General features: G+C 42.1%; 1 protein-coding gene and 4 non-coding genes across 9 annotated transcripts; 1 reads left to right on the plus strand and 4 right to left on the minus strand.

The window, feature by feature from the left end:
* Positions 1-5,963: 5,963 nt before the first annotated feature.
* On the minus strand, positions 5,964-6,036 carry TRNAK-CUU (transfer RNA lysine (anticodon CUU)). The gene has a single exon. It is a non-coding gene; the product is annotated as a tRNA-Lys (tRNA).
* A 1,019-nt stretch (positions 6,037-7,055) lies between these two features.
* On the minus strand, positions 7,056-7,127 carry TRNAH-GUG (transfer RNA histidin (anticodon GUG)). The gene has a single exon. It is a non-coding gene; the product is annotated as a tRNA-His (tRNA).
* Positions 7,128-7,934: 807 nt separating this feature from the next.
* TRNAG-UCC (transfer RNA glycine (anticodon UCC)) lies at positions 7,935-8,006 on the minus strand. Its single transcript has one exon. It is a non-coding gene; the product is annotated as a tRNA-Gly (tRNA).
* A 2,604-nt stretch (positions 8,007-10,610) lies between these two features.
* Positions 10,611-10,682, minus strand: TRNAE-CUC (transfer RNA glutamic acid (anticodon CUC)). Its single transcript has one exon. It is a non-coding gene; the product is annotated as a tRNA-Glu (tRNA).
* A 12,828-nt stretch (positions 10,683-23,510) lies between these two features.
* Positions 23,511-27,936, plus strand: HJV (hemojuvelin BMP co-receptor). 5 transcript variants are annotated; one of them, XM_061408509.1, is made up of 4 exons: positions 23,511-23,694; positions 24,970-25,174; positions 25,623-26,185; positions 26,671-27,936. In XM_061408509.1, the coding sequence occupies exons 2-4, from the start codon at positions 25,078-25,080 to the stop codon at positions 27,292-27,294; spliced, it is 1,284 nt and encodes a 427-aa protein (XP_061264493.1). In that variant the 5' UTR covers positions 23,511-23,694; positions 24,970-25,077; the 3' UTR covers positions 27,295-27,936. The 5 variants fall into 5 exon arrangements, with proteins under 5 accessions (XP_061264493.1, XP_061264487.1, XP_061264499.1 ...); XM_061408503.1 differs by having other exon boundaries at positions 24,988-25,174; XM_061408515.1 differs by lacking the exon at positions 24,970-25,174 and having other exon boundaries at positions 23,516-23,694; positions 25,623-25,659.

A 27,936-nucleotide genomic window follows, 5' to 3' on the forward strand; every position in this document is an offset into this window, starting at 1 on the left:
TTCTTTGCCACTCCCCAGGACAGTTACTGTTCAGTGGCACTATACTATAGTTACAGCCTTACCTACAACTATTGCTTTCCCAGGTTCTAGAAACAGCTCTCTCCCCTTGGCCAATCAGGCCTAGTAACTGCTCTTCACTATAGCTAGCCCTAAGATGTTGCACCATCTGTTTAGTGACTGCATCCCCTTCTTAGAGCCCAAGAATACTGAGTTGGTAGGTCCCAGGAAACCCTCTTACTCCTCAGCAGGTCTGGGTTTCAGAGGGCCTCAGAGAATATGCCACAAAGTTATCTGAGAGCTCATTGCATCTGTTTAGCTCATTAGCAGAAGTACAATTACAACTTTCTTCCTTCAGAAAATACCCCTAATAAAACTTCTACTGTCTTGCAGGGAAATTTTTTTTCTAAGAATGACATAAAACTCAAAATCCCTAAGGAAAGAAAAAAAACCCAATACCTTTACCTACATAAAAGGTTTAAGAATTTGTTTAGCTAAAAAAGGGCTTCTCTGATAGCTCAGTAGGTAAAGAATCTGCCTGCAATGCAGGAGATCCCAATTCGATTCCTGGGACAGGAAGATACCCTGGAGAAGGGAAAGGATACCAACTTCAGTATTCTGGCCTGAAGAATTCCATGGACTGAGTTGAACAGATCTGAGCTACTTTCACATGTACATATGTAGCTTAAAAAAAAAAGGTAAATGAAGCACTTAACATCTGGCAAAGCCAAGGCCTGGGTGATTCAGCTTGTAAAGATATAAGTCACTTTTATTATTATTGTCATTATTTTTTTTTATTTTTGACTGTGCTTGGTCTTTGTTGCTGCACAGGCTTTTCTCTAGTTGAGGTGCACGGCCTTCTCATTGCAATGACAAGCCACTTTTAGGTTCAAACGATTTATTACTTACATATACAACAAAAGGAAGAGTAGTTGAAGGTATAGACTTCACGACTCCTCATCTCCAACATCCAAAAAGATGTCACTGAAACAAAAGGGGTCAGTGACTGTAATGCAAGTTGTGGGATACTCTGTTATTGAGGAGTTAATTCTAGACTGCAGCTAAGAGTTTTACAGTCTGCAGCTGTCCTCAGAGAAGGAGTGGGAAGGTAAGCAGAATGCCTTAAGTGTGATTAGAAGCTGCAAGGCAATGAAAAACTGTCCCAGGGTAGACAGGGAGGGGAATGGAAACTGTCTCCTGGCTGCTCTTCACAGGCCTCCCATCCTCTCCTGTTTGGGGACAATCACAAGGTGCTTTGCCTTGTGGTAAGTTTCACAATAGTTGCACTTCAAGTCTTCGCTTGTGTGGCCTGTGCAAATACATAGAATGTCACTTGGGTGCCACAGCAGAACTGTTCCTCTACAATATTCAAAAGACAACAAATTGGTAAAATACTTGAATCATTACAACATATGAAAAGCTTTTTTATTTAGTATTTATGTTTAGCAAGCTTATATATGCACATAGTTTAGAAAGTCAAACACTTACAAACCTGGTAATGAAAACCGACAGTCCCCTGAACCTCTCTGCCATTTCTTGGTCCCTAGAAGTAACTACTTTAAATTCTTTTAATCAGTGATTGGCTATTAATCTGTTTCTATAAACAAATAATGTTAATTCTTGATTTTCTAGTTTTAGGTACTTTATCTCTCCTTTACATACTCCCACTACACTTAGCACTACACACACGTATACATTTTTCACTTTTCCATTTTCCCAATTGTGACGGTTAATTTTATGTGTCAGTCTGGCTAGGCCATGGTACCCAGATACTGGGGTCAAATATTAATCCAGATGTTCCTTTGAAGGTATTTTTTAGATGAAATTAACATTTAAGTCAGTAGACTCTGAATAAAGCAGATTATCCTCCAAAATGTGAGTAGGCCTCATCTAAGCCACTGAAGGCCCTAAGAGAAAAAGACTTAGATCCCCAAAGGAAGGAAGAATTCTGCCTCTAGATTCTGTTTTCAGGTGAGAGTTACAACATCAATTCTTCCCTGGGTCCCCAGCCTGTTGGCCTACCCTGAAGAGTTATAGATTTACCACCCTCCACAATAACATCTCTGTATACAAACTAAATTTCTATATACATATGTGTGTATCTTCTATTGGTTCTGTTTCTCTGGGAAACCCTAATATATCAATATGCTTGTGTCATAATTTTGAGAAATTAATGATTATCATTTTTACTATACAAACCATTAACAGAGAATTTAATGTGATCACTTTTTGAATATATTTTTCCCTTGGCAGTAACAATTACGTTACTTTTCCATTTGCTTAATTTTCCATGTATTTATTATTGAATTATAACCAATTTCTGTAAGGCTTCTCTCAAGAGCTTTCTCATTGTTTTCTGCTGCTGCTGCTGCTAAGTCTCTTCAGTCGTGTCTGACTCTGTGCGACCCCATAGACAGCAGCCCACCAGGCTCCCCCATCCCTGGGATTCTCCAGGCAAGAACACTGGAGTGGGTTGCCATTTCCTTTTCCAATGCATGAAAGTGAAAGGTGAAAGTGAAGTTGCTCAGTCATGTCCTACTCGTAGTGACCCCATGGACTGCAGCCCACCAGGCTCCTCCGTCCATGGGATTTTCCAGGCAAGAGTACTGGAATGGGGTGCCATTGCATTCTTTTCTACAGCTATATTTAATTGTGTGGTTGTATTGCCATTTATTTAGTCACCCCCAAACTGATGGACCTTTGGAGAATTTCCAATTTTTTAGTTAATAAAAAGTGTTTCTTGAATAACTTTGTACACAATTTCACACTTGTATAGCTATATTGTAGGATAAACTTCTAAATGTGGATTGCTGAAGTAAAAAAAAAGTTTGTGAAAATTTTTTATATTGCTCGAAAAGCACCCTGTAGAACTTGTACCAATTTACCCTTCTTGTTAACAATGTTTATTCACTCTCCAACATATTAAACTTCAAGAAATTTACCATTTCCTATAGCTGAAAATTTATTTCAACTTAGTTTTAAATTGCACTACTTTTGTTAATAGCAATGTTGAATGTTAAGTATCTTCTCATATGGGCAAGCCTTTTATATTTTCTATTCTTTATATGTTTGCTATTTTTATTGGGTTATTGGTTTATTTCTTGTTGGCTTATAGTTCTGTAAATATTAGGGAAATTAGTCTTTTGTACATGATGTGTGTTCTAAAAATGTAGATGTCCAGCATGGTATGATAAATTTGGTGCAGCCACAGGAAGGGAGGAGAACCAGAAGAGAAGGTTATTATACTCACCGGTCCCAGAGTGGGGTCACCGCTGGCAAGCGCAGGGCCACACAGAAGCGCAATCAGTAGGGTGTTCAGTTGAACAAGTGGGGAGCAGTGAGAGCCAGGGCCTATGGGCTGCAGCCTTCACTGGGGTCCTGAGTGGGATCTAAGGAAAGCAACCCAAGATGGAGAAAGAGAGGAAGGAAAGAGGAGGAGGGAGCAGCAGGGAGACAGGGAAGTGGAGGGAGGAGGGGAAAGTTAGAGTCCTGGTTGGGTTGCTTTTCAAGGGTTTCAGTTGTTTTTGTGTGTGCAGTCACAAGGGGCCTGTGAGAAGGATGTCGATAAACTGAAGCATTAACTCAAAATGGAGGGTTTTTAACACGATATGAGTTGCAAATACTTCCCCAAATTGTTATTTGTCTTTCAACTTTTTTTATGGAAAGTCCATTCATTTATATAGTGAAATTCATCAATATTTTCTCTCAGGACTGAGTTTGTGTCATAGAACAGCCTTTTCCACACACACACCAAGAAAAAATAATTTTCATGTTTCTACAAGAATTTTATGTTCCTTTTCATTTTTATTTTAAATCTTTGATCAATTTGGAATTTACTTTTATGTAAAGGATGTCACTGGGCTTCCTTGGTGTGGCTTAGTGGTAAAGACTCTGCCTGTGATGCAGGAGATGCGGTTTCCATCCCTGGGTCAGAAAGATCCCCTAGAGGGGGCCACGGCAACCCACTCCAGTATTCTTGCCTGGAGAGTTCCATGGGCAGAGGAGCCTGGCAGGCTACAGTCCATGCGGTCTCAAAGAGTCTGACAAGACTAAGCGACTGAACACAGAAAGGGTATGATATTCATTGACCATTATTTTTTTTCTCAGACAGCTACCTAGTTATTAAAAAAATGTTCATTAGAATTATTGATTTGAGTCCCTCTTTCTACTATATTACATTTTTTATGTATTTTGGTCTATTTTTGGACTTTATGCTGTCCTATTGATTGCTGTTTCATTCATACAAGATATTTTATCACTTTAATCATTATAATTTATGGCATTTTAATATTTCATAGGGTTAGTCCATCCTCATTCCTCTTTCTAAAAAAGAATTTCCCTGACAGTTACTGCTTGTTATTTTTCCATTTAAACTTTAGGATTATGTTATCTGGTTTGAATTAAAAAAAAATTTCTTGACATTTTAATGAAAACTGTTAAATTCAGACATCAGGTTAAGGAGAGGTGTTCTTTCTGATGTTGAGTATCCTACCCAAGAACATGGTACATCTTGGTTGATAGGAAAGGAAGTTGCTCTAATACAGCTGTTCCTGAACTTGAGCATTTATCCAAATCACCTGGTGAGTCTGTCTGTTGGGCCCACCTCAAGAGTTTCTGAATCTGCAGGTCTGAGGTAGGGCTTGAGGATTTGCATTTCTCAAAAGTTTCCAGATGATTTTGGTGGTGCTTGTCTTGACACAACACCTTGAGAATTGGCTACTGTATTGATGATTTTGGAGATGGTTCCATATATAATGGAGTCTAAATATTTACAAACTTTAAAAAAAAGTAGGACTGGCCAATGATCCTTCTGAAGAAGTGGGAAGATGTGTATGACCAATTAAGAGGGAATCTCCGCATTGTGATAAAGAAGCCTAATGACTGGTGCCAAACTCGGCTTCCACTCACCTTGAAAACACGGACTTTACTCACACCACCCATCACAACACTGAATGGGAGACTTAACAGGGACATTGTAAACAATTTCGAGCCTTCCGGGTAGAGCAAAGTTCGATCCATAGTTAACTCAATATGACCGATCAATAGCCAATTCAAAAAGCTTGCGTGCAGCGTTCCAGAGAGACAGGATATATTCATCCAACAACAGCACTGCAATCTGCCCATCTGCCCTGCTCCAGGCCTTCATCCTTGCTCCTCCCGATCCTTTCCCCCTTTCTTAGCTCTTCCGCGTCCCTCCTTCTCAGCGTCTTCTCCTGGGCCCTCTCCTCTTTTTCTTTTGGAGATCAGTCCTTTGAGGCTGATGGACGTTTCAAAACCCAGAAAGCAAAGGCACTTTGCTTAGCACCTAACGGCGAACATTTTAACTACCTAAGAAGGCACTTCAAAACCTCATCCAGAATTTCCCACTGACTAAAAGAGAACGAAAGTGTTTCTGTTTGGGCGTGTCCTAAGACAGTGCAGGCCCCAACTTTTTGACACCAGGAAGTAGGTTCCTGACACCAAGAAGACAGTTTTTCCACAGCTGGGGTGGGGGTGAGGGTGAGGGGGGTGCGGGGTGCGGGGATGGTGTTCGGGAGGTAATACGAAGGATGGGGAGCGATGGGGAACAGCCGATGAAGCTCACCTCCTGCTGTGCAGCCCGGTTCATAACAGGCAGCGGACCCAAGGGCTGGGGACCCCTATCTTAAGACGTCTTCTAGGTGGGGCAAGTCGAAACAGAACAAAGGGCGAGCTCCGCGGGCCCCGGATTCGGTCCTTGGAGGAACCTGGTTCCAGGGAGTCGTGGATCAGGGACCCCAGGTCTCAACCTGAGATGCTGGAATCGGTAGCCCAGATTCCTCTTTTTGCTGAAATTCGGGCAAATAGAGGCGATTTCTGGAATAGTTAACTGAAGTTTAAAACAGCAGTGACAACAATAGTTATTTAGAAGCTGCTGGTTCAGTTGGCAGCGAATAAAGGAAGATTGAATAAAACCGAAGGTGGGTAGGAAAAACAAAAGCTTAAGTCGCCCAACGTGGGGCTCGAACCCACGACCCTGAGATTAAGAGTCTCATGCTCTACCGACTGAGCTAGCCGGGCACCAGTGCAAGCAGTCTTTCCTATAGAAGTATAGTTTCTTTCAAAGGCCTACCTTCACGGTCAAAGATATGCGAAATTTAATTTGAAAGAATTTTCGGGCTCTAGGATTTTATAAATGTACTAGAAGCCTTTGCCACCAAAAAACTCGACCCTTCGATAGTGACGGGACTGCGAGAGGCCAAGGGGGCTCGCGGAGGACCCAGGAATCACGAATCCGGAAACCCCGACGTTACTTCAGATTCCTTTTATACAGGTTTTGAGACCTTTTGGTTAGCAAATTCCTTTGAGAACCCGGTGTCTGGGACCCGGAATACTGAAAAGGAGGCGAAGAAGCGCGAGGGAACGGGGATGACAGGCGCAAACTGCCGCAGGGACTAGGAGGGGAGCGGGAACCTGCTCTCGCGAAATATTGGTGTTGAGCCTCCTGCTTCCTTCCGGGTCCGAAACCCTTTTCCCGGTTCAACCATTAGGACCAGGGGGTGAGACGGAGGTGGAGCTGACGGACGCGTCTCTCGGAAAATAGGTCCAATTCACTATTCATTGGGGGCACGATTTTGTTTTTAAATACTAAACTTCGTGTGACCTGAGTAAAAGACCATATTCATTACGTGTAAAAGCCCCACTGAGATTTCAAGTCGGATGGAATTCAGAGCCTCAGGCGTGGGCGCTCACGGGAGATTTCTCTCCACCCTCCGAAACGTTCATTTCTCCAACTTCTGGAAGAGGTGCTGAGTTCCCGAGTCACCCGCGAAAAGCTGTCTCCTCTGCTCAGGTGAAGGCAGGCTTTTCTCGAAGCTCCGAGGCGCTGCACATCGCCCCGAAGCGCCTCTGCCGGGGCTGGTCAGGTTCGCCTAGGTCGATGAGCCGTAGAGTGAGCTCCACGGAGTGAGTTATTCGTCTAATTCATAGACTGCATATTCTGCGGTGCAGTCTTGAGCAAAAGAGGATTACAAACTTTTTTTTTTTTTAATAGCTAAAAGTCTCCGAAAAACAGACTGCTGACGCGAACTACAGTCATATGCCGTGACTCGGATTCGAACCGAGGTTGCTGCGGCCACAACGCAGAGTACTAACCACTATACGATCACGGCGTGCTACTTTCGCGGCGGCGCAGTGCCGCTGGATTTAATATCCTTTGAAACCGGACTGTCTTACTGTAGCTTTCTTTATCTAATTGGCGCTATTTGCACAGAAAATTCCAAATGTTTCCACTCACAACTTCGAAGCCAGGTCTGACACCCGAATCTGGGTCCGAGAATCCTGCGGTGCCGGCACCAATATCACCCCCTTTGCTGGACGGCGGCGCACTGTCGAGATCTGAGAGGTCTGTCGCCTGCAGCCCGGGGACCGCGTCCCCAGTCGCCTTCCTCAAACCACTTCTCTCTTTCCCCTTCAAATATTCAAGGCGTTCGGCCTAGGTAACCAGAGCATTTGCCTATTTACACCTCCACCTGGTACCCTGGAGCTGATATTTCTGTTTCCTGAATGTTGGAACCGAAAGAGAAGCGGAGCTGGTGAGTTGCGAAAGGCTTTGAGGTCCCTTTATTTTTTTCTTGCTTCCCTCACCGTTCCTTGGCGCCCGCTCTCAGAAACTAAGGAGTCTTGGGCTGACTTCAGTAAATCTAAGTCGCCTCAGAGTATTCAGAAAAACAAAATCAGCCTCCTTTTCAGACATTACCTAAGGGCCCCCCAGAGGACAGTTATCGTAAACTGGTGCGAAGCAAGAGGCCAAACCCAGCAGATAGGCTTGGCTTGGTAGCTGCAAGAAAACTGGAGCTTCACTCTCGTTAGAATCTCCCTGAAGGCTTAGAGTTTGAGGACAAAGGGTGGTCAAAAGATCTCTCTCCCTCCATTTGGCCTTCACAAGCAAGGTTTGGGCAGATGAAAAAGATAGACACTGCGTTGGCCGGGAATCGAACCCGGGTCAACTGCTTGGAAGGCAGCTATGCTCACCACTATACCACCAACGCACACAGGAAGCAAAACCGGTTTATTTCCCTATGACGAGTTGATTATTTTGGTCTGACTTTCATGTTTAGGGATTTAGGTTGAGAAATATTCAACACAAAGCCAAAGGACGAAAAGTAAAAGAAGACCTCTAGGATTTCTTCTGTGAGTATATTAAAAATTTTTTGATAGTTTTTTAGTTGTTTCAGAGGTTTAAGGAAAATCGATTTAGCTTATTTATTGTCTTTTGAACCGTGCCTCTGCAATCCAGCGGACAACTTCAGGCCTTAATGTGGGTGTTATCTCTGTACATATATTGTTAAGCGTTTCAGACTGCTTCCTTAGCACAAAGGCATAGAGGTAAAGTTGCCATTGAAAAGCTACATTTTTAGGATTTGGATACATATTGCCAAATTGCTGTGTGGCGCAACCTCACCGAAAGTGTATTACCAAATTATATTAGTCAATTAGATATCATCTTTTTATTTTTACGAAAGTGTAACATAAAAATTTGGAGTCTCATTTTAACTTGTATTTACTGTACTATTACTGAAGTTGATCATTTTTCATAAACTTTACTAATTATTTGTATTAGTTTTGAGAACTAAATCATACACTTGTTGACTTTTTCTATTGGGTATTTGTTTTATATGTATATTACTGACATGCTAGTTTGCCATTTGTCTTTTAATATTATTTATAGGCTTTCAGATGGGCAGTTTTCTGTTTTTATGTCGTTTTAACTGTCAGTTTTGCTTTCTATGTTTGTTTTTATCTTGAAAAAGTCTTCTCCAGCCCAATAAGATAATTATCCACTATTTTTAATTGTTTCAGTTCTTATATTTAATTATTTAATCCATATAATATATGAAATGGTAATCCCACTTCTATGAATTTATCAGAAAGTAGTATCCAAGGATAGACCAAGATGTATTCATACAGATGTTCATTAAAGTGTTATTTGTAAAGCCAAAATTTTAAGGACAAAAACGTAAAAGTCCAGAAACACAATTGATCAAATTCTTTTTATGAAAACCCACATGAGCTTTAAAAAAAAAAAAAAGTTTATATTGTACATTGCTGGTGGGAGTATAAATTGATAGGACCTCGAAGGAGGGCATATTGGCACTGCTGCTGCTGCTGCTGCTGCTGCTGCTGCTGCGTGGCTTCAGTCGTGTCCGACTCTGTGCGACCCCATAGACGACAGCCCACCAGGCTTCCCATCCCTGGGATTCTCCAGGCAAGAACACTGAAGTGGGTTGCCATTTCCTTCTCCAATGCATGAAAGTGAAAAGTGAAAGTGAAGTCGCTCAGTCGTGTCGGACTCTAGAGACCCCATGGACTGCAGCCCACCAGGCTCCTCCGTCCATGGGATTCTCCAGGCAAGAGTACTGGAGTGGGGTGCCATTGGCATTACCCATCCATAAATGCACATATTTTTTGAACCAGCATTTCAGTTCTTGGACATTTATTTTACACATGTACAAAATGACTGGAGAAGGAAATGGCAACTCACTCCAGTATTCTTGCCTGGAGAATCCCTTGGACAGAGGAGCCTGTTAGGCCTCAGTCCATGGGGTCCCAAGAGTCAGACACGACTTAGCCACTAATGACGACAAAATGACATGTAGAAGATTATCTTTATGGCCGCAAGGGATTACAATAACATCCTAAGTGGAGAAGGCAATGGAACCCCACTCCAGCACTCTCGCCTAGAAAATTCCATGGACGGAAGAGCCTAGTGGGCCGCAGTCCATGGGGTCGCTGAGTCAGACACGACTGAGCAACTTCACTTTCCCTTTTCACTTTCATGCATTGGAGAAGGAAATGGCAACCCACTCCAGTGTTCTTGCCTGGAGAATCCCAGGGACGGGGGAGCCTGGTGGGCTGCCGTCTATGGGGTCGCAGAGTCGGACACAACTGAAGCGACTTAGCAGCAGCAGCAGCTGTAGCTAAGTGTCATCAATAGGAAGCTGGTTCCATTAATTATGGAGTATCAATACAATGGAATACTATGTACCATAGTACATAGTATTGTACTATGAGGAAGGTCTTCATATGTAATCTGGAACTATTTTTAAAAATATATGTTAAGTGAAAAAGGCAAAGTTCAGAAAAGTGTGCATGGATTGCTATCATGTGTGTAAGAAAGAGGAACGTATTTAGATATATGCATGTATGCATGTACTTGCATTTAGAAAAAATTTATTTTTTATATTTATAGTATACTTACACTACAGTATAATTACAAAACTTACTATTGACTGCCTTATTAGAAGAAAACTAGAAGGCAGAGGTGAAAATTAGGTTTAATAGTTATGCCCTTTTGCATATTTGAATCCTAAACCATGTGACTATATTACCTTTGCAGAAATTAAATAAATTGAAAGAAATATGTTTTCCTTAAGTATATTTATTTCCACTGAAAAGTGTTAGAAATAACTTTAAAAATAGTTTGTAATAAAACAGTATGTAGAGCATATTCCATTTTGTATTTCAAAAACGGGTAGAAGCCATTTTTTATGTTCTTCTGTATTTTTTATGTTTCAGCTAAGGCCACCCATGGGGAAACTGAGTAGAAGAAAAGAAGTTAATCATTAAAAGTATTCAGGAGAGAAAAAGAGTATTTCCCTGACCGGGAATCGAACCCGGGCCGCGGCGGTGAGAGCGCCGAATCCTAACCACTAGACCACCAGGGACGATGGCAAAGCTTTGCGGATAGAAATATATGAGGCTAATTCAATGTGTGTCTCTGCTTACCCATTCCGTGACGTGTGTTCTTTCAGCTATCTAGATTTTGAGATTCTTCACTACTGGGCCCTCCAACTACCCCGAAACTACTTTTTCCTCGTAAAAAACTACTTTTTTTTTCTTGAAGTAGAAAACCCTGAAAAGAACACCCCAGCTTGGCTCCCAGAGCTAAGTGAGGATCGTATGCACACGATCGCAGTTTCCAAAATTAAAGACAAATGTCCGGAGAAAAGATCTAAAGACTAATAGGAAACTCTCAGCTTCCCCTGTTTGCAGTATTTCCTGAATTGCGATCAGCGGGAAGGTAAAAGCCCCTAGCTGTGCTCTCCCAGGAATCTTTCCTTAAGGAATATAGAAGTCCTATAGCAGTTTTTGTTTTTGTTTTTTTCTTTTAAATCGCTTATGAATTTAGGCCAAACTCTGTTGACCAAAGCGAACATTACAGACAAGTAAAAGTGATTCAGCCCATGCGTGGTTGGTTGTCAGCAGGATCTGAGCATAATTCGTTTGTGGGAGACTAAGAGAAGACTTTTGGAGCTTCAGCAATTTCAAATATGAAGAAGGAAGAGAGGGAGAGAGGAGAAAGAAAAGAAAACTGGAGTGCATACCTAGACTGAAAGAATCTTAAAAACCATACCCCTCAATGTATGCAAATTAGCTTTATAGGAGACAGAAAGCAAATATGGCAAAATGTTAACAATGAATCTTGGTGAAGGGTAATTGAAATTTTATTATTTTAAATTTTTGTACATTTGGTATTTTTCCAAAATAAAAATTTGAGAAAACCAAAAATGAAAGAGACAATCAAGTCTCCTCTCAGACATTTTTTGGTCAGAAGACTGCACTGTGATTAATTCTCTGCACATAAGTTCAAATATAAAGTTTAAAAACAGCCTCCATAATTTAAGATCAGAAAACACTTCTGATAATAAGTGAAAAAGAGAACTAAAAAATTGAAGCAAAAATCAGCAGGACCTGATAGAAAAAATGAATGGTAGGATGCCAGATGTTTGCTGCTAAGTCGCTTCAGTCGTGTCCGACTCTGTGCAACCCCAGAGACAGCAGCCCACCAGGCTCCCCGTCCCTGGGATTCTCCAGGCAAAAACACTGGAGTGGGTTGCCATTGCTTTCTCCAATGCATGAAAGTGAAAAGTAAAAGTGAAGTCGCTCAGTCGTGTCCAACTCTTAGCGACCCCATGGACTGCAGCCCACCAGGCTCCTCTGTCCATGGGATTTGCCAGGCAAGAGTACTGGAGTGGGGTGCCATTGCCAGATGTTTTGGGGGAGTTTATTGCTTCGTTTTGCTTTCAAAGTGTCAATATTAAACAGTTGTGTAAGAAAAGTGTCAATCCTCTGGTCATCCAATACACACTTTCCTAGGGAGAAGAGTAACTAAACACTAGACATTTATTTTCACAAAACCCAAGTAATCCTGGTGTCACAGTCACCAAGGAACCCAACAAAGCCCACTTTCTTTTACTCCATCTCTGTTCCCACTGGGCAGCTACCTGTATTCAAATGCTGAAAGAAAAATCTAACCCTCAGGGCAACATTTTGGGATTGTATCCAGGGTGGGTACAAGGCAATCCATTTTATTTTTCTGTGTCACAAAGGAAATCAGCCTCCTTATGTTTTGGTCAACTGTCTACTTTCATCAGTTTTTCTGCCACCTGCTGGTAATTTTCAGTAACAGGAAAAACTGGAAAGTACTGCAGTATTAGCTCTTACTTGGAGCAAGCCTCCTTTCTCAACCTCAAAGCACCAGGAGAAATCTCATCATTCAGAATAGGATTAAGCCTCCTCCTTCCTGGCACTACACACCTAAAGACGAATGAGAGGGAGTGCAATTCATTTACTTCATTCCATATTCTATTTTCTTTTTTCCTTTTTGCAAACATTTACAGATTATGTGCCGGAGTAGGTACTGAAGATACAAAAATACATGTAAAAAGCTCACAGTCTAGAGGAAAACCAAATAAACAAGTGAATAAAAGAGAATAGATAGGAGGAGATTGAGCAGATGTACTTTCCTCTGTTCTCTCTGCTAATACCACTAAAAACCCTGAACATTTCATATAGAACAACATATGAGGCTCTGAAAAATAGAAAGAGGCAGACTAGCAAGGGGCCTCAGAGCCCAAGGAACCACACAGTGATGATTTCCCTGGGTTTTCTTAGTGCCTCATATATCCCAGACTTGGAGCTTAAGAAACTGGCAACCTGGAAATGCAATGGATGCAGCCAAACAAAACCAAAACAATAACAACAACAAAAGCCTGCTCTCTCTAGTCAAAGGACTGGGAAAGAGGTAGCCTAGCAAAATAAAAAGCTTTTAGATAATAACTGCTCTATTCCAGCCAAATGCTACAGAAAGAACTGTGGCCCACATCAACCCACACCAGCAAAGACTGAGTGGGATACCTAGATTTCCATTCTCAGCAGGCCTGTAAGGAAGTATTCCTCATCTTCCCTGCCGGATTGCTATCAGAGGAAACATGATACTTTCATGGTACTTTCACCAACATTTGCTGATAACAAGGCCATGTAGGGAGCTGGAACTCCTACTCCTGCCCATCAGTAATGAGGAACCCCTCTCCTCAGGTGTTAATGGAGACCAAGTGGGGAACCTAGAATTCTACACCTATGTGGTTTTCACAAGACATCTCACCCACCACTTTCTCTACCTGATTAGTATCAGAAGCAGCCAACTGAAACACAAGGTTTAAATAAGATCCAGGGTCCCAAACGTTCAGGCTTTAATTAAAAAGCATTCATCATGTCAATAAGCAAGATCTTGAATTGAATGAAAACAGACAATACCTAGATGATTGAGATGGCTGAATTATCTGACAAAGATTTTAAGGCCATCATCATAAAAATATTTCAACAAGCAATTGTGAACATGCTTGAAACAAATGAAAAATTAGAAAGTTCCAGCAAAGAAAAGTTTAAGCAGAGAAATAGAAAATATAAAGAAAAACTGAACAGAAATTTTATAACTAAAAAAATACAACAAAAACTCTCAATGGATGGGCTCAACAGCAGAGTGGAGGGGACAGAGAAAAGAATTGGTGAACTGAAAGATAAAAAAAACAGGAATTACTCCATCTGAACAACAGAGAAAATGGAATTAAAAAAAAAGCAGGGTCACAGGTACTTGTGGGATTATAACAAAAGATCTAACATTTGTGTCATCAGATTCCCAGAAGGAGCAGAGAAAAAGAACAGGACTAAAAAAAAGTACTAAAAGAAATAATAAGTAACTCCTCAAATTTAGCAAAAGTCAAACCCACAGATTCAAGAATCTGTGATATATAAAGAATATATATATATTCTTTATAAAGAATATAAACCCAAACAAATTTATGCCAAGACATATCATTATCAAATTGCTGGAAACTGAAAAAAGAAAAAAATCTTGAAAGTGGTGAAAAATGACACCTTGCCTACAAGGGATAAGCAATTTGAATGACAGCAGATTTCTCTTCAAAGACCACGAAGGCCAGAAGAAGTGGCACAATTTATTTCAAACACTGAAAGAAGACTGTCAACCCAGATTCCTATATCCAGCAAAAATATCCTTTAAGAATGAAGAGGCTACCACTCAACAAGAAAAAGACAAACAACTCAAAAAATGAGCAAATGATTTGAATTTAGTTTCTCCAAAGAAGATATTCAAATAACCAGCAAGCATATGAAAAGATGCTCATTGCAATTAGTCATTAAGGAAATGCAAATATATCACAGTAAGATACCACTTCACACTTTCCAGAAAGGCTATAGTTTTTAAAAATGGAAAATAACAAGTGTTGGTAAGGAGAAGGTGAAATTGAAACCTTAATCCACTCATGGCAGGAATATAAAATGTTGCAGCTGCTGTGGAGCACAGTTCGGCAGTTCCTCAGTATGTTAAACATAGAATACAATCCAGTAATTTCTCTCCTTGGTATAGATCCCAAAGAACTGAGAGCAGGTACTCAAATAAATACTTGTACATGCACACTCATAGTAGCATGATACGAGCAATAGCCAAAAGATAGAAATAGCCCCAGTGTCCATTGATGAATAAATGGATAAACAAACTGCAGTATATACATACAATGGTATACTATTTGGATATAAGAAAGAATAAAGGGACTTTCCTGGTGGTCCAGTGGTTAAGAGTCTGCCTTCCAATGCAGAGGATGTGGGTGGGTTTGATTGCTGGTTGGGGAGCTGGGATCTCACATGCCGCGCAGCTGCTAAGCCCTGGTGCCACAACTAGAGAGTCCAGTGCACTGCAATGAAGGATCTGCATGATGCAGCGAGGACCCTGTGTGCCACAGCTGGGACCTGACACAGTCAAATGAATAAACATTAGACATTTTAAAAAAAGAAAGAATGAAATACTGACATGCTACTACTTTGATGAACCTCTAAAACATGCTAAATGGAATAAGCCAGACACAGAAGGTCACATATGATTTCATTTATATGAAATGTCCAGAATGGACCAGTCCATAGAGACAGAAAGCAATCAGTCATTGCCAGAAGTTGGGGAATGACTTCACAGTGGGAACAGGGCTTCCTTTTGGGGTGATGAAAACATTCTGGAACTAGATAATTGTGATGGTTGTATAACATTTTGAAGGTACTAAATGCCACAGAAATGTACACTTTAAAATGGTTAAAATTGTGAACTTTGTGTTTTATGTATTTTGCCACAATTTAAAACTTAGTAACAGGGAAATCCTAGCAAGATTTTTTTGTAGACATAGACAGAATTATTATAAAACTTGTATGGAAAGGCAAAGGAACTAGAATAGCTAAAATATGTTTTGAAAAAGAATTAAGTGGGAAGAATCAGCTCATCCATTTTCAAGGTTTGTTAAAAGCTACAGCAGTAACGATGGTATGGTACTGGCAGAAAAATAAATATCAGGTCAATGAAACAGAATAGTGAACTCAGCAGCAGACCAAAACAAATATGCCAGTTTATTTTTTTTTATAAAGGTGAAAAAGCAATTCAATGGAGAAAGAATAGCTTTTTCAATATATATTGCTGAAGAAATTGGATATCCATAAGCAAACAAATAAAGAGCAAACAAAACTTTCAACCTAAGTCTCATACCTTATACAAAAACTAACACCAAAGTGGATCAACAGTTTAAATGTGAAGCATAAAATTTTTAGAAAAAAACAGAGGAGAAATTCTTCATGATCTAAGGCTAGACAAAAATTTGACACCAAAAACATAATCTGTAAAAGGAAAAGTTGAATAAGAAGATGTCATCAAAAGTAAATATGTTTACTCTGCAAAAGATACTATTATGAGAATGAAAAAGACAAGCTAACTGGGAACAAATATGTATTGTGTAGAATATATAAGAACATTCTAACTCAACAGTACAAAAAAAAAAATACAATGAGAAAATGATCAAAAGACACAATGGAACATTTCCCCAAAGAGGATATACAGAGAGCAAATAAACACATGAAAGCATGTTCAGCATCATTAGCCATTAGGGAAATACAAATTAAAACCACAACTAGATATCACAACATACCTATCAGAATGGCTAAAATTTAAAATGACAGTCTCAAATGCTGGTGAGAACAATGCAGAGAAACTGGATCAGTCATACATTGCTTGTGGGAATGTAGAACAGTACAACCACTGGGGAAAACAGTTTATTTACCAAAAAAAAAAAAAACAGTTTATTTACAGAAAAACCCTAACTATGCAATTTTTACATGATCCAGTGTTTACACTCCTGGGCATTTATCCCAGAGAAATAAAAACTAATGTTCACACAAAAAAACCTATGTGGAAATCTATTAATGAAAAGCCAAAAACTGGAAACAGCACAGATGTCCTCCTTTAACAAGTGAATGGTTAAAGAAACTGTGGTACATCTATAGCATGGAATAGTACTCAGCAATAAAAAGGAACAAACTATTGATAGACACACAACTTGGATGAATCTCCAGAGAATTCTGCTGTGTGATAAATGCTAATCCCCAAAGGTTATATACTCTAACCTGTTTATATAGCATTTTTATAGAAATGGAGATCAGATTGGTTGTTGCTAGATATTAAGGTGGAGATGATGATAGGAAGGAAGTGAGTGTGGCTACATAGGGGATCCTTTGATAGAAATGTCCAGTATCTTGCTAAAGCAAGGATAGTCACTATAGAGAAAAGACTTCTGCTAAACCAGTTTAGGTCATGGTAGTATGAGACCACCTAGGATTGAGACTATCTGGCAGTATTCCTCAACCAGAGTGCTACCACCTTCTGGGGGGCCTTTGGAAACATGTAGGGGCATTTAAAATTTTACATTGACTGGGGATGGCACTTGACAGAGGAGGGGAGACAAGAATGCTAAATGTACTCCACTGGGCAGGACAGTTCCACACACACACACAAAAAATTGTCCCTCCCATAATGTTAATAAGGCCCCATTAAGAAACCTTGAAGGCAGTTTTATACTCAAGGCCCCTCTGACACACCTCAGTATGCTTTGAGCCCTAATATCCCTTTTTCATCACTTTCACTGCCTCTGCTCTCTACCCGTCTCAGATTCTCAAATCCACCCTCATGATTGAGAGGATAATCCTTTTTCAGATGTTAGAAGATCCACAGTTTCCATGGAGATCAGGAGCCTCTGGACCACAAAATAAATAGATAAGTGTGCTAGTGATCCAGATGCTGCATATACAACAAAAGAAACATGAAATATAAAAACACTTTACGGCAACATGACAGGATTTTCTATCCAACTAGTTAATTCTCTCCCCTATAAGACCTCAAGATAGAAATTAATATAAACCCAAATAAAACACAATCTGCGAGGGCATATACTATAGTGGATATTCTTCAGCAACTGGGGTAAGTTTTTTAGAACTACTCGATGCATACCGCCCCCCAACCCACCCCCACCATGGGGCTTTCCCACTGGCTCAGTGGTAAAGAATCTGCATGCAATGGAGAAGATGCCAGATTGATCCTTGGGTCAGGAAGATCCCCTGGAGGAGGAAATGGCAACCCCACTCCAGTGTTCTTGCCTGGAGAATCCCATGGACAGTGGAGCTTGGCCGGCTACAGTCTATAGGGTCGCCAAGAGTTGGATGTGACTGAAGGGATTTAGCATACTCGCACAATGGCCATAATAGAATTGCTTCAAAGAGAATATAAAATATTCTTGGAACAGGAAAAGCACAGACATACTTGAGCATTCTCTGAGGATGGGGCTCATATCTCTCATTAGATTTTCAAGAGGAGTTTGTGATCCAAAAAAATTAAGAACTATTGATTTATAAATTCTTAATCCCAAGTAATCTCATATGGCCACCATCCTAAGCAGTTCAACAAAAGAAAACCTATCTTTTGCTCACTTGCAGTCTTTGATTTTAGAAACATTTTATTTTTGGAGCTCTCATCTTAATATAGGGAAATGCAAACACTGCATTCTTCACCTTTGCAGGAATTGATAAAAACATTAAATGTGAGGTGGCACAAAGAATACATCTTTATTATATAAATGCGCCAAATGAGTAAAACAGCAACATCCCAAACTATGAAAAATGAATGCCTTTATATTTAATTTAAACTCATGTGTGCTAAGTTGCTTCACTTGTGTCTGACTCTTTGTGACCATGTGGGCTGTAGGCAGCCAGGATCCTCTGTCCATGGGATTCTCTAGGCAAGAGTACTGGAGTGGGTTGCCATTTCCTTCTCCAGGGGATCTTCTTGACCCAGGGATCAAGCCCACATCTCGTTCATTGCAGGTGGATTCTTTACTGCTGAGCCCCTGGGGAAGCTCCTACATCTCTCTATTCTACATCAAAAACCCTGGGTTATGGGACTTTCCTGGTGGTCTAGTGGTTGAGAATCTGCCTGCCAATGCAGGGGTCACAGGTGTGATCCATGGTCTGGGAAGTTCCCACATGCCACAGAAGAACTAAGCTCCAAGTGCCACAACGACTGAATCAGTGCTCTAGAGCCCATGAGCCACAATCCCTGAGCCCCAGGAGCTGCAACTACTGAAGCCCTTGCGCCTACAGCCTGTGTTCTGCAACAAGAGAAGCCACTGCAATAAGAAGCCTGCACACTGCTGGGAAGAGCAGCCCAGCCCCACCGCCCCCAGTCACAACTAAAGTCTATGCGCAGCAATGAAGACCCACCAAAACCAAAAATAAATAAGTAAATCTTTAAAAAAATCCTGGTTCACAAAGACACTAACATTATTACACATTTGTTTTATCCAATAGTATACTCACAATCCTTAAGGATCACATCCTGGTTGAAGCAAAGGGGCTTGCGTAATTCAATGAAGCTATGGGCCATTCTGTGCAGGGCCACTCAAGACAGACGGGTCATAGTGGACACTGACAAAATGTGGCCACTGGAGGAGGGAATCTCAAACCACTCCAGTATTCTTGCTGTGAGAACCATGAACAATATGAAAAGGCAAAAAGATATGAAGGCGTCCAATATGCTACTGGGAAAGAGCAGAGGGCAATTACTAATAGCCCCAGAAAGAATGAAGAGACTGGGCCAAAGCAGAAACAGTGGTCTGTTGTGCACGTGTCTGGTGTTCAAAGTAAAGTTTGATGCTGCAAAGAACAATATAGCATAGGAACCTGGAATGTTAGGTCCATGAATCATCGTAAATTGGACATGGTCAGGCAGGAGATGGCAAGAGTTGACATTAACATCTTAGGAATCAGTGAACTCAAATGTATAGGAATGGGTGAATTTAATTCAGATACCATTATATCTACTACTGTGGGCAAAAATCCCTTAGAAGAAATGGAGTGGTTCTCATAGTCAACAACAGAGTCTGAAATGCAGTACTTGAGTGCAATCTCAAAAACGACAAAATGATGTCGGTTTATTTCCAAGGCAAACAATTCAACATCACAATAATCCAAGTCTATGCCCCAACCACTGATGCCAAAGAAGCTGAAGTTTACCAGTTCTATGAAGACCTAAAAGACCTTCTAGAACTAACACCAAAAAAGGATGTCCTCTTCATCATAGGGAATTGGAATGTAAAAATAGGAAGTCAAGAGATACCTGGAATAATAGGCAAGTGTGGTCTTGGAGTACAAAATGAAGCAGGGCAAAGCTTAACAGAGTTTTGTCAAGAGAACACAGTGGTCATACCAAATACCCCTTCCAACAACACAAGAGATGACTCTACACATGGACATCGCCAGATGGTCAATACTGAAATCCAGTTGATTGTATTCTTTGCAGCCAGAGATGGAGCAGCTCTATACAGTCAGCAAAAACAAGATTTGGAACTGACTGTGGCTCAGATCATTAGCTCCTTATTGCAAAATTCAGACTTAATTTGAAGAAGCTAGGGAAAACTTACTAGGCCATAAGGCCAATCCCTTATGATTGTATGGTAGAGGTGACAAATAGATTCAAGGGATTAGATCTGGAAGACAGACTGCCTGAAGAACTATGGACAGAGGCTCATGACATTGTACAGGAGGCAGTGACCAAAACCATCCCAAAGAAAAAGAAATACAAGAAGGCTAAGTGATTGAGGAGGTTTTACAAATAGCTGAGGAAAGAAGAGAAGGGAAAAGCAAGGGAGAAAGGGAAAGATATACCCAACTGAATGCAGAGTTGCAGAGATAGGAAGGAGAGATAAGAAGACCTTCTTAAATGAACAATGCAAAGTAGAGGAAAACAATAAAAAGGGTAAGATCTCTTCAAGAAAATTGGAGATATCAAAGGAACATTTCATGCAAGGATGGGCATGATAAATGACAGAAACAGTAGGGATCTAACAGAGGCAGAAGACATTAAGAAGATGTGGCAAGAATACACAGAAGAACTATACAAAAAAGGTCTTAATGACCCACATTACCATGATGGTGTGATCACTCACCTACAGCCAGACATCCTGGAGTGTGAAGTCAAGTGGGCCTAAGGGAGTGCAACAAATTCTTGCAAATTCTCTTTTCATTTTTATTCTATTACAAATATTTTCTAATTTCTCTTGTTATAGCCAGTGGAGGTGATGGAATTCCAGCTGAGCTATTTTAAATCTGAAAAGATGATGCTATTAAAGTGCTGTACTCAATATGTCAGCAAATTTAGAAACTCAGCAGTGGCCACAGGACTGGGAAAGGTCAGTTTTCATTCCAATTCCAAAGAAGGGCAGTGCCAAAGAATGTTCAAACTACCAGACAATTGCACTCATTTAGCATGCTAGTAAGGTTATGCTCAAAATCCTTCAAGCTAGGCTTCAGAAGTACTTGAATTGAGAACTTTCAGATATACAAGCTGAGTTTAGAAAAGGCAGAGGAACCAGATATCAGATTGTCAGCATTCAGTGGATAATAGAGAAAGCAAAGGAATTCCAGAAAATCTTCTGCTTCATTGACTACATGAAAGTCTTTATGTGGATCACAACAAACTGTGGGAAATTCTTAAAGGGAAGGAAATACCTGACCACCTTACCTGTGTCCTGAAAAATCTGTATGCAGCTCTAGAAGCAACAGTTAGAACCTTACATGAAACAACTGGCTGGTTCAAAACTGGGAAAAGAATACAACAAAGCTGTGTAATGTCACCCTGCATATTTAAGTTCTATGCAGAGTACATCATGCGAAATGCTGGTTTGGATGAATCACAAGCTGGAATCAAGACTGCCCAGAGAAATATCAACAACCTCACATATGGAGATGATACCACTGGCAGAAAGCAAAGAGGAACTAAAGAGCCTCTTGATGAGGGTGAAAGAGGAGAGTGAAAAAGCTGGCTTAAAACTCAGCATCCAAAAAACTAAGATCATGGCATCCAGTCCCATCACATCATGGGAAGTGAAAAAGTGGGGAAAAAGAAGGGGAAAAAGTGGAAATAGTGGAAAATAGTGGAATAGAAGGGGAAAAAGTGGAAGCAGTGGCAGATTTTATTTTCTTGGGCTCTAAAAATCACCGTGGACGGTAACTGCAGCCATGAAATTAAAAGATGCTTGGTCCCTGGAAGGAAAGATATGACAAACCTAGACAGTGTATTAAAAAGCAAAGACATAATTTTGCCAACGAAAGTCTCTATAGTCAAAGCTATGGTATTTCTAGTATTCATGTACAGATGTGAGAACTGGACCATAAAGAAGGCTGAGCAGTGAAGAATTGATACTTTCGAATTGTGGTGCTGCAGAAGGCTCTTAAAAGTCCCCTGGACTGCAAGGAAATCAAACCAGTCCATCCTAAAGGAAATCAACTCTGAATGTTCATTGCAAGGTCTGATACTGAAGCTGAAGCTCCAATACTTGGGCCACCTGATGTGAAGAGCTGACTCGTTGGAAAAGACCCTGATGCTGGGAAAAGACTGAAGGCAAAAGAAGAGTACGCAGCAGAGGATGAGATGGTTAGATAGCAACACCGACTCAATGGACACAAAGTTGAGCAAACTCCAGGAGATACTGAAGGACAGGGAAGCCTGGCATTCTGCAGTCCGTGCGGTCACAAAGAGTAAGACACAACTTAGCGACTGAACGACAACAGCACCTAGAATACTTTCAGAATAACTATACCAATTTTACCACCAATAATATGACTACTTAAAATATCTTTGCACTTCTTTTTGTCCTTAAAAGTATATACCACTTGGGATGTCACAGTCAAATTATTGTTTTTAAATCACTTGGATAGTTTGGGTGGAGTCATTTTACATTTCTGTAATAAAAACCCTTGTGATATGGCTTTATGTGGTAGAGAGAAAAAAATTTTCAGATCTGTATGTATAAAAAAGAGAAGAGTATTCTGTGGACTTCTGGATTCTGAATTAAATGTAGAGCAAATTAGTGCTTGTGCTTTAGTGACACTATTTGAAATCAGTCCTTGTGTTAATTTCACTTGGGAAGTACTAAGAAATGATGATCCCCGATGCCTATGGCTGCAAAAATACAACGTGGCTAAACTCCTTGCTTGCAATCTCTTAAAAGGTCATAAGATTATGTTACTCCACCAAAGTATCTTTCTGAATCTCTTTTTCTCTCACTTTATCTCTCCAAGTTCCTCTCCCCTTCAAAAAATTGTATCCGCATTCCTTCTTTCCCTCATTGACTTTGCTAGCCTCCTCCCTCAGCAACTCAGAAGCTTATGTGTTTGTGTGTATACCTGCAAAGAGGAGCTGCTATATAAATAAGGTAATGAAAATGGAGGCAGTTGGGGAATAGACAGCTGAGAGGATCTGAGCTGGTAGACTGAAACAAATACTCATCCTAAACCACTCAGAGCTCAGATTTCTTCTCTAGACAGCTGGCTTTTTAAGTCCTTCTGAAATACTCTACAAAGATGGGGGAGGGGCTGTGAACTACCTCTGCTATGGACCTTATTTAAAGTCAGCTATCTCCTAATATGTTCTGTAGAAACTAAATGCAATATTCAATATGGCAGGGATGAGGGTGCTGAGCTAAAGGTATACAATTGTCCACTCTAATTTTTAAAGGCCAGAGGGCTTTTAAATTATTGACAGTGCTGGAGAGCTGCTTGGAGTAGGCAGTGACTAGAATCATGTAGGCTCAAACTGGATAACTGATTTGCTGGTCATATTTCTATCCCTTCTCTGCCACTTGGCACCCTATACTCCATATTCTTTCTAATCCTCCTACCCTCTCCACCCTCCCCACCCTCTCGCCAACACTCCAACACCCTACCCCCATCAACACTCCTGGAATTTTGGACTTAGCTATTTTTAAAACAGTCAACTCAGTAGCCACCTCCCTCCCCCGCTCAGCTGTCCAGTACTCCGGCCAGCCATCTAGTCCCCCTTCCCCCCACACCAGACCTTCTCTGGTTCCCTGACCTCAGTGAGACTGCAGCCTGTCTGGGGACCTAGGGGAGACATGGAGAAAGAGACGGGGGATCCCCTGGCTGGAGCTGACTGATACAGTAGACAGTCATGGCTGGAGAATTGGATATCAGACTAATGTTTGACCTCTGGAAACAGTAAGTCAAAATTAATTGCAATTCCTTTAAAAAGCTTCTAAATTGAAATTAGAATCTCATAAAATTATGACATAAACTTGGATGTCTCTGGTGCAAATCTAGGATCTTTTCCATACCAAGGTGCCCCCGTCTCCATTTCTCCTTCTGTCTTAAGCTTTCTGGCCTCTGGCCACTAGAAGTTTAAATCTCCATCTCTCCTCTGGGAGTCTTAGCTCTCTCCTCCTGTTACCTCAAGACTTCTGATGAAGTCTCCTTCTTTAGTACAAGTTTCCTACACCTCCTATTCTGTGGTTTTCTCACCAAGGCCAAATTTAGCTTCAGATGATTAGTCACTGATACCCTCTATCTTGTTCCTATTTATCAGGGCCCTTCACATTGGGCTTCCAAGGGTGAGGCTTACTCCTTGTTGTAAATGATTTCTCCCTACAACTCTAGTCCCATCATCGTGTTCTCCCTCCTGCATGACTCTCCCTCAATCATATCCTTAACTCCAGAGAGAGTAGTTTGGCAAGAGGGAGTTAGCCCCTCCCCAAGTCTTGTCCTCATCAAAAGATTGACTTCCAAACTTGCAAAGTTAAGATGGATGGAAAGGTAAGATCAATGGAAGGGGTGGTTCTTCAGTCAGATTTGAAGAAATGTTGACTCATGAAGAAGAAATGTTGACTCATAACAAACAAATATTGATTTGCATGCTTGGTTTGCATCCATTGTTCCATGAGACAGAAGGATAATTTTAGCTCTCTACAGTAGATGAAAGAGACTGGTTCCCTTTTCATTTGAATACTGATTCCAGAGATGGGATGTGTATCCCACCCTTACTCCTCCTTACTGAAAATTCTGACACAAAGGAGGAAAATCAATGAATGACCTCTGGAGGGTGGCCCCTCATGATGGGGAAGGGCAAATAAAAGGTAGTCTCTGATGTATTTTCAGATCCTAATTCTGTTGGGGAGCCCACTGGTATGACTGAGATCTGATCTATCCACATGATTCCTCTTTTTGACATTTCTGCTGTTTGGTAGCTCAGAATGGGGCAATACAGTGGACTCTGCCCCCCGAGTCCACTCAACCTTTCTTCCACCCCCACCTAGGGGTATTGCATAAGGGGCCCGAAAGTGGTCACAAAAGCAGGGCACAGAGGCTTAATAGCCTCGTGTTTAGTTCAGGGAGCCCCATTTCCCCTAAACTCCAGTTAGCTCATTCTTTTCTTGATCTTCTCAGATTCTCTTCACATCATTCTGAACAATCTTCAACTCTTCTCTTCCCCATGCCCAGCCACATTTCTTTTTTCAGTCCCTTACAGGACGTCCGGTCAAAATTCACTAGGTAGGAGGGTCATCAGCTGGAAAGAACCGGAACCTGGGGGGACCTGGCTGGATAGGTATGGGGGATCCAGGCCAGTCCCCTAGTCCCTGGTCCCCCCATGGCAGTCCCCCAACTCTAAGCATTCTCACTCTCCTGCTGCTCCTCTGTGGACATGGTAAGGAAGGGTTAGGTAAGGCTTTGGGGGATCTAGGGGGGATCTAGGCTGCTATGTAGGGGTGGGCATGTGAGCTTGGGTGAATGAGATGAGATGGGTGCTTAGGGGTCCCAGTCACTCGCCCCACTCTCAGATAGGTATATTTTATTCACCATTTATTCACCTTGGGGAAGGGCACTGGGAAAGCCCTTGATCCACAGGCAGAAGAGCTGTGGATCTAGTAGGATCTAGCTGTGGATCTAGCAGGGCTTACCCATCTTTAGCAAGACTGAATGAGGACAAGATTAGGAAGCTGGGGGCTGGCGGCTGGGGACTGGGAATTGGGGGAGGCTCTCAGTTGGGTTTTAGGATCCGCTGCTATCCCTCCATGAGACCTGGGAGAATTATGGTTGAGGTTGAGCGGGGATCGGGGGACCAGCTCACACTCCTCTCTCCCTTCCGCCCTCAGCTTATTCTCAATGCAAGATCCTCCGCTGCAATGCTGAGTATGTATCTTCCACTCTGAGCCTTAGAGGTGGGGGTTCACCAGGATCCCTTCGAGGAGGAGGCCGGGGTGGAGGGGTGGGCTCCAGCGGCCTCTGCCGAGCCCTCCGCTCCTACGCGCTCTGCACTCGGCGCACGGCCCGCACCTGCCGCGGGGACCTCGCCTTCCATTCTGCTGTGCACGGCATCGAAGACCTGATGATTCAGCACAACTGCTCCCGCCAGGGCCCCACGGCCCCTCCCCCACCCCGGGGCCCCGTCTTTCCAGGCGCAGGCCCGATCCGCGCCTCTGGCTCCCCAGCCCCGGACCCCTGTGATTATGAAGGCCGGTTTTCCCGGCTGCACCGACAACCCCCAGGCTTCTTGCACTGCGCCTCCTTCGGGGACCCTCACGTGCGCACCTTCCATCACCACTTTCACACGTGCCGTGTCCAAGGAGCTTGGCCCTTGCTGGATAATGACTTCCTCTTTGTCCAGGCCACCAGCTCCCCCGTGGCATTGGGGGCCAACGCCACCACCACCCGGAAGGTCAGGGACTCAACTGCTCCTCCACGGTCACCCCAGGGTTCCACTTCCATGCCAACCTCACTAGTTTTCACAGTGCAGCTCTATTTCCTTTCCTCCTCAACCACTCCCACATCTTGAATCACTCCCTCCTACCGAACACTTGCTCCTGTAAATCACTTTCCCTCCGTGGGAATTCCACTCCAATGCAGAAAAGAGCCGGGGAGAGGAAAGTTGAGAAGCCCTGGGTTGAGGAGTTACAGAAAGGAAACTTTTCCTTCTCCTATGGGAGCAGTTGAGGTTGAGCCCAAACAGGGAGGAAAGGGATGGAGCAGGGATGAAACAGTACTGGAACATAAAGACAGGATCAAGGAGTGAGGACCGTGATAGGCCTTGCATCTCTGCTGGGATTAGATCCCTGACTATGTACAATAATGCGGCCTGGTTGATGGAAGGGGGGAGGGTTGCACTGAGCCCCAAATAAACTGTTTTCCCTCTTGCCCTTACAGCTCACCATTATATTTAAGAACATGCAGGAATGCATTGATCAGAAGGTCTACCAGGCTGAGGTGGACAACCTTCCCGCAGCCTTTGAAGATGGTTCTATCAATGGAGGTGATCGACCTGGGGGCTCAAGTTTGTCCATTCGAACCGCTAACCCTGGGAGCCATGTGGAGATCCGAGCTGCCTACATTGGCACAACTATAATCATTCGGCAGACAGCTGGGCAGCTCTCCTTCTCCATCAGAGTAGCAGAGGATGTGGCCAGGGCCTTCTCAGCTGAGCAGGACCTGCAGCTATGTGTTGGGGGATGCCCTCCAAGTCAGCGACTCTCACGCTCAGTGCGCAGTCGTCGGGGAACTATAACCATGGATACTGCCAGACAGCTGTGCAAGGAAGGGCTGCCGGTTGAAGACGCTTACTTTCATTCCTGTGTCTTTGATGTTTTAATCTCCGGTGACCCTAACTTTACTGTAGCAGCTCAGGCAGCTCTGGAGGATGCCCGAGCCTTCCTGCCAGACTTGGAAAAACTACACCTCTTCCCCTCAGATGCTGGGGTTCCTCTTTCCTCAGCAACCCTCCCACCTCCACTTCTTTCTGGGCTCTTTGTTCTGTGGCTTTGCATTCAGTAACCAGGCCAGCATTCAGTAATCATGATGGGTCTAGAAGTGATTTGCGGATAGAGATTAGCAAGGGAGAACATAAGAAACACTGAAGGGAAACGATGAGGGTAAGAAACACATGAAACAATAACATTTTTTCCAGAGTGAGAGAAGGCTGCAGTCTAGGGTTGAAATGATCACAGAATAAGGATTTTGGGCAAGGTTTTGCATTCCAGACTTCAGTAGGGGCTCTTCACTAATTTTCCCAGTCTTGTTAATAGGAAGTAAATTGTTCTAGTCCATCTCCTCCTGAAATCACCCCTACAAGCTTAGAGGTTATGGAGTCCTGAGGATCAGTAGAAAACTTAAGGGTTGAGACTTTTAATAGATAAGAACTAAAAGAGGAAGACATGATCATTACCCATCAAAAACTCAAAATCGAATGATATTTTCTCTTGGAAGGTAGAAAGATGAGGAAATGATGAGGAAAAGAATCTATTTGATAAGTATAATGTGGGTAAGACGTGTTCTGCTTTCTTGGTTCATAAATGAAGTGGGAGTTGTTTGGATTTTTGGTGAAGGGACTCTCTGTCTTTGGAGAATGACACAGGTAGGAAAGAAGCTATCATCCCCAATCCTAACTAATCTGATATTAAAGCTATGGAGTCTTCA

Source organism: Bos javanicus, chromosome 3 (assembly GCF_032452875.1).
Source record: "Bos javanicus breed banteng chromosome 3, ARS-OSU_banteng_1.0, whole genome shotgun sequence".
Classification (NCBI taxonomy): domain Eukaryota; kingdom Metazoa; phylum Chordata; class Mammalia; order Artiodactyla; family Bovidae; genus Bos; species Bos javanicus.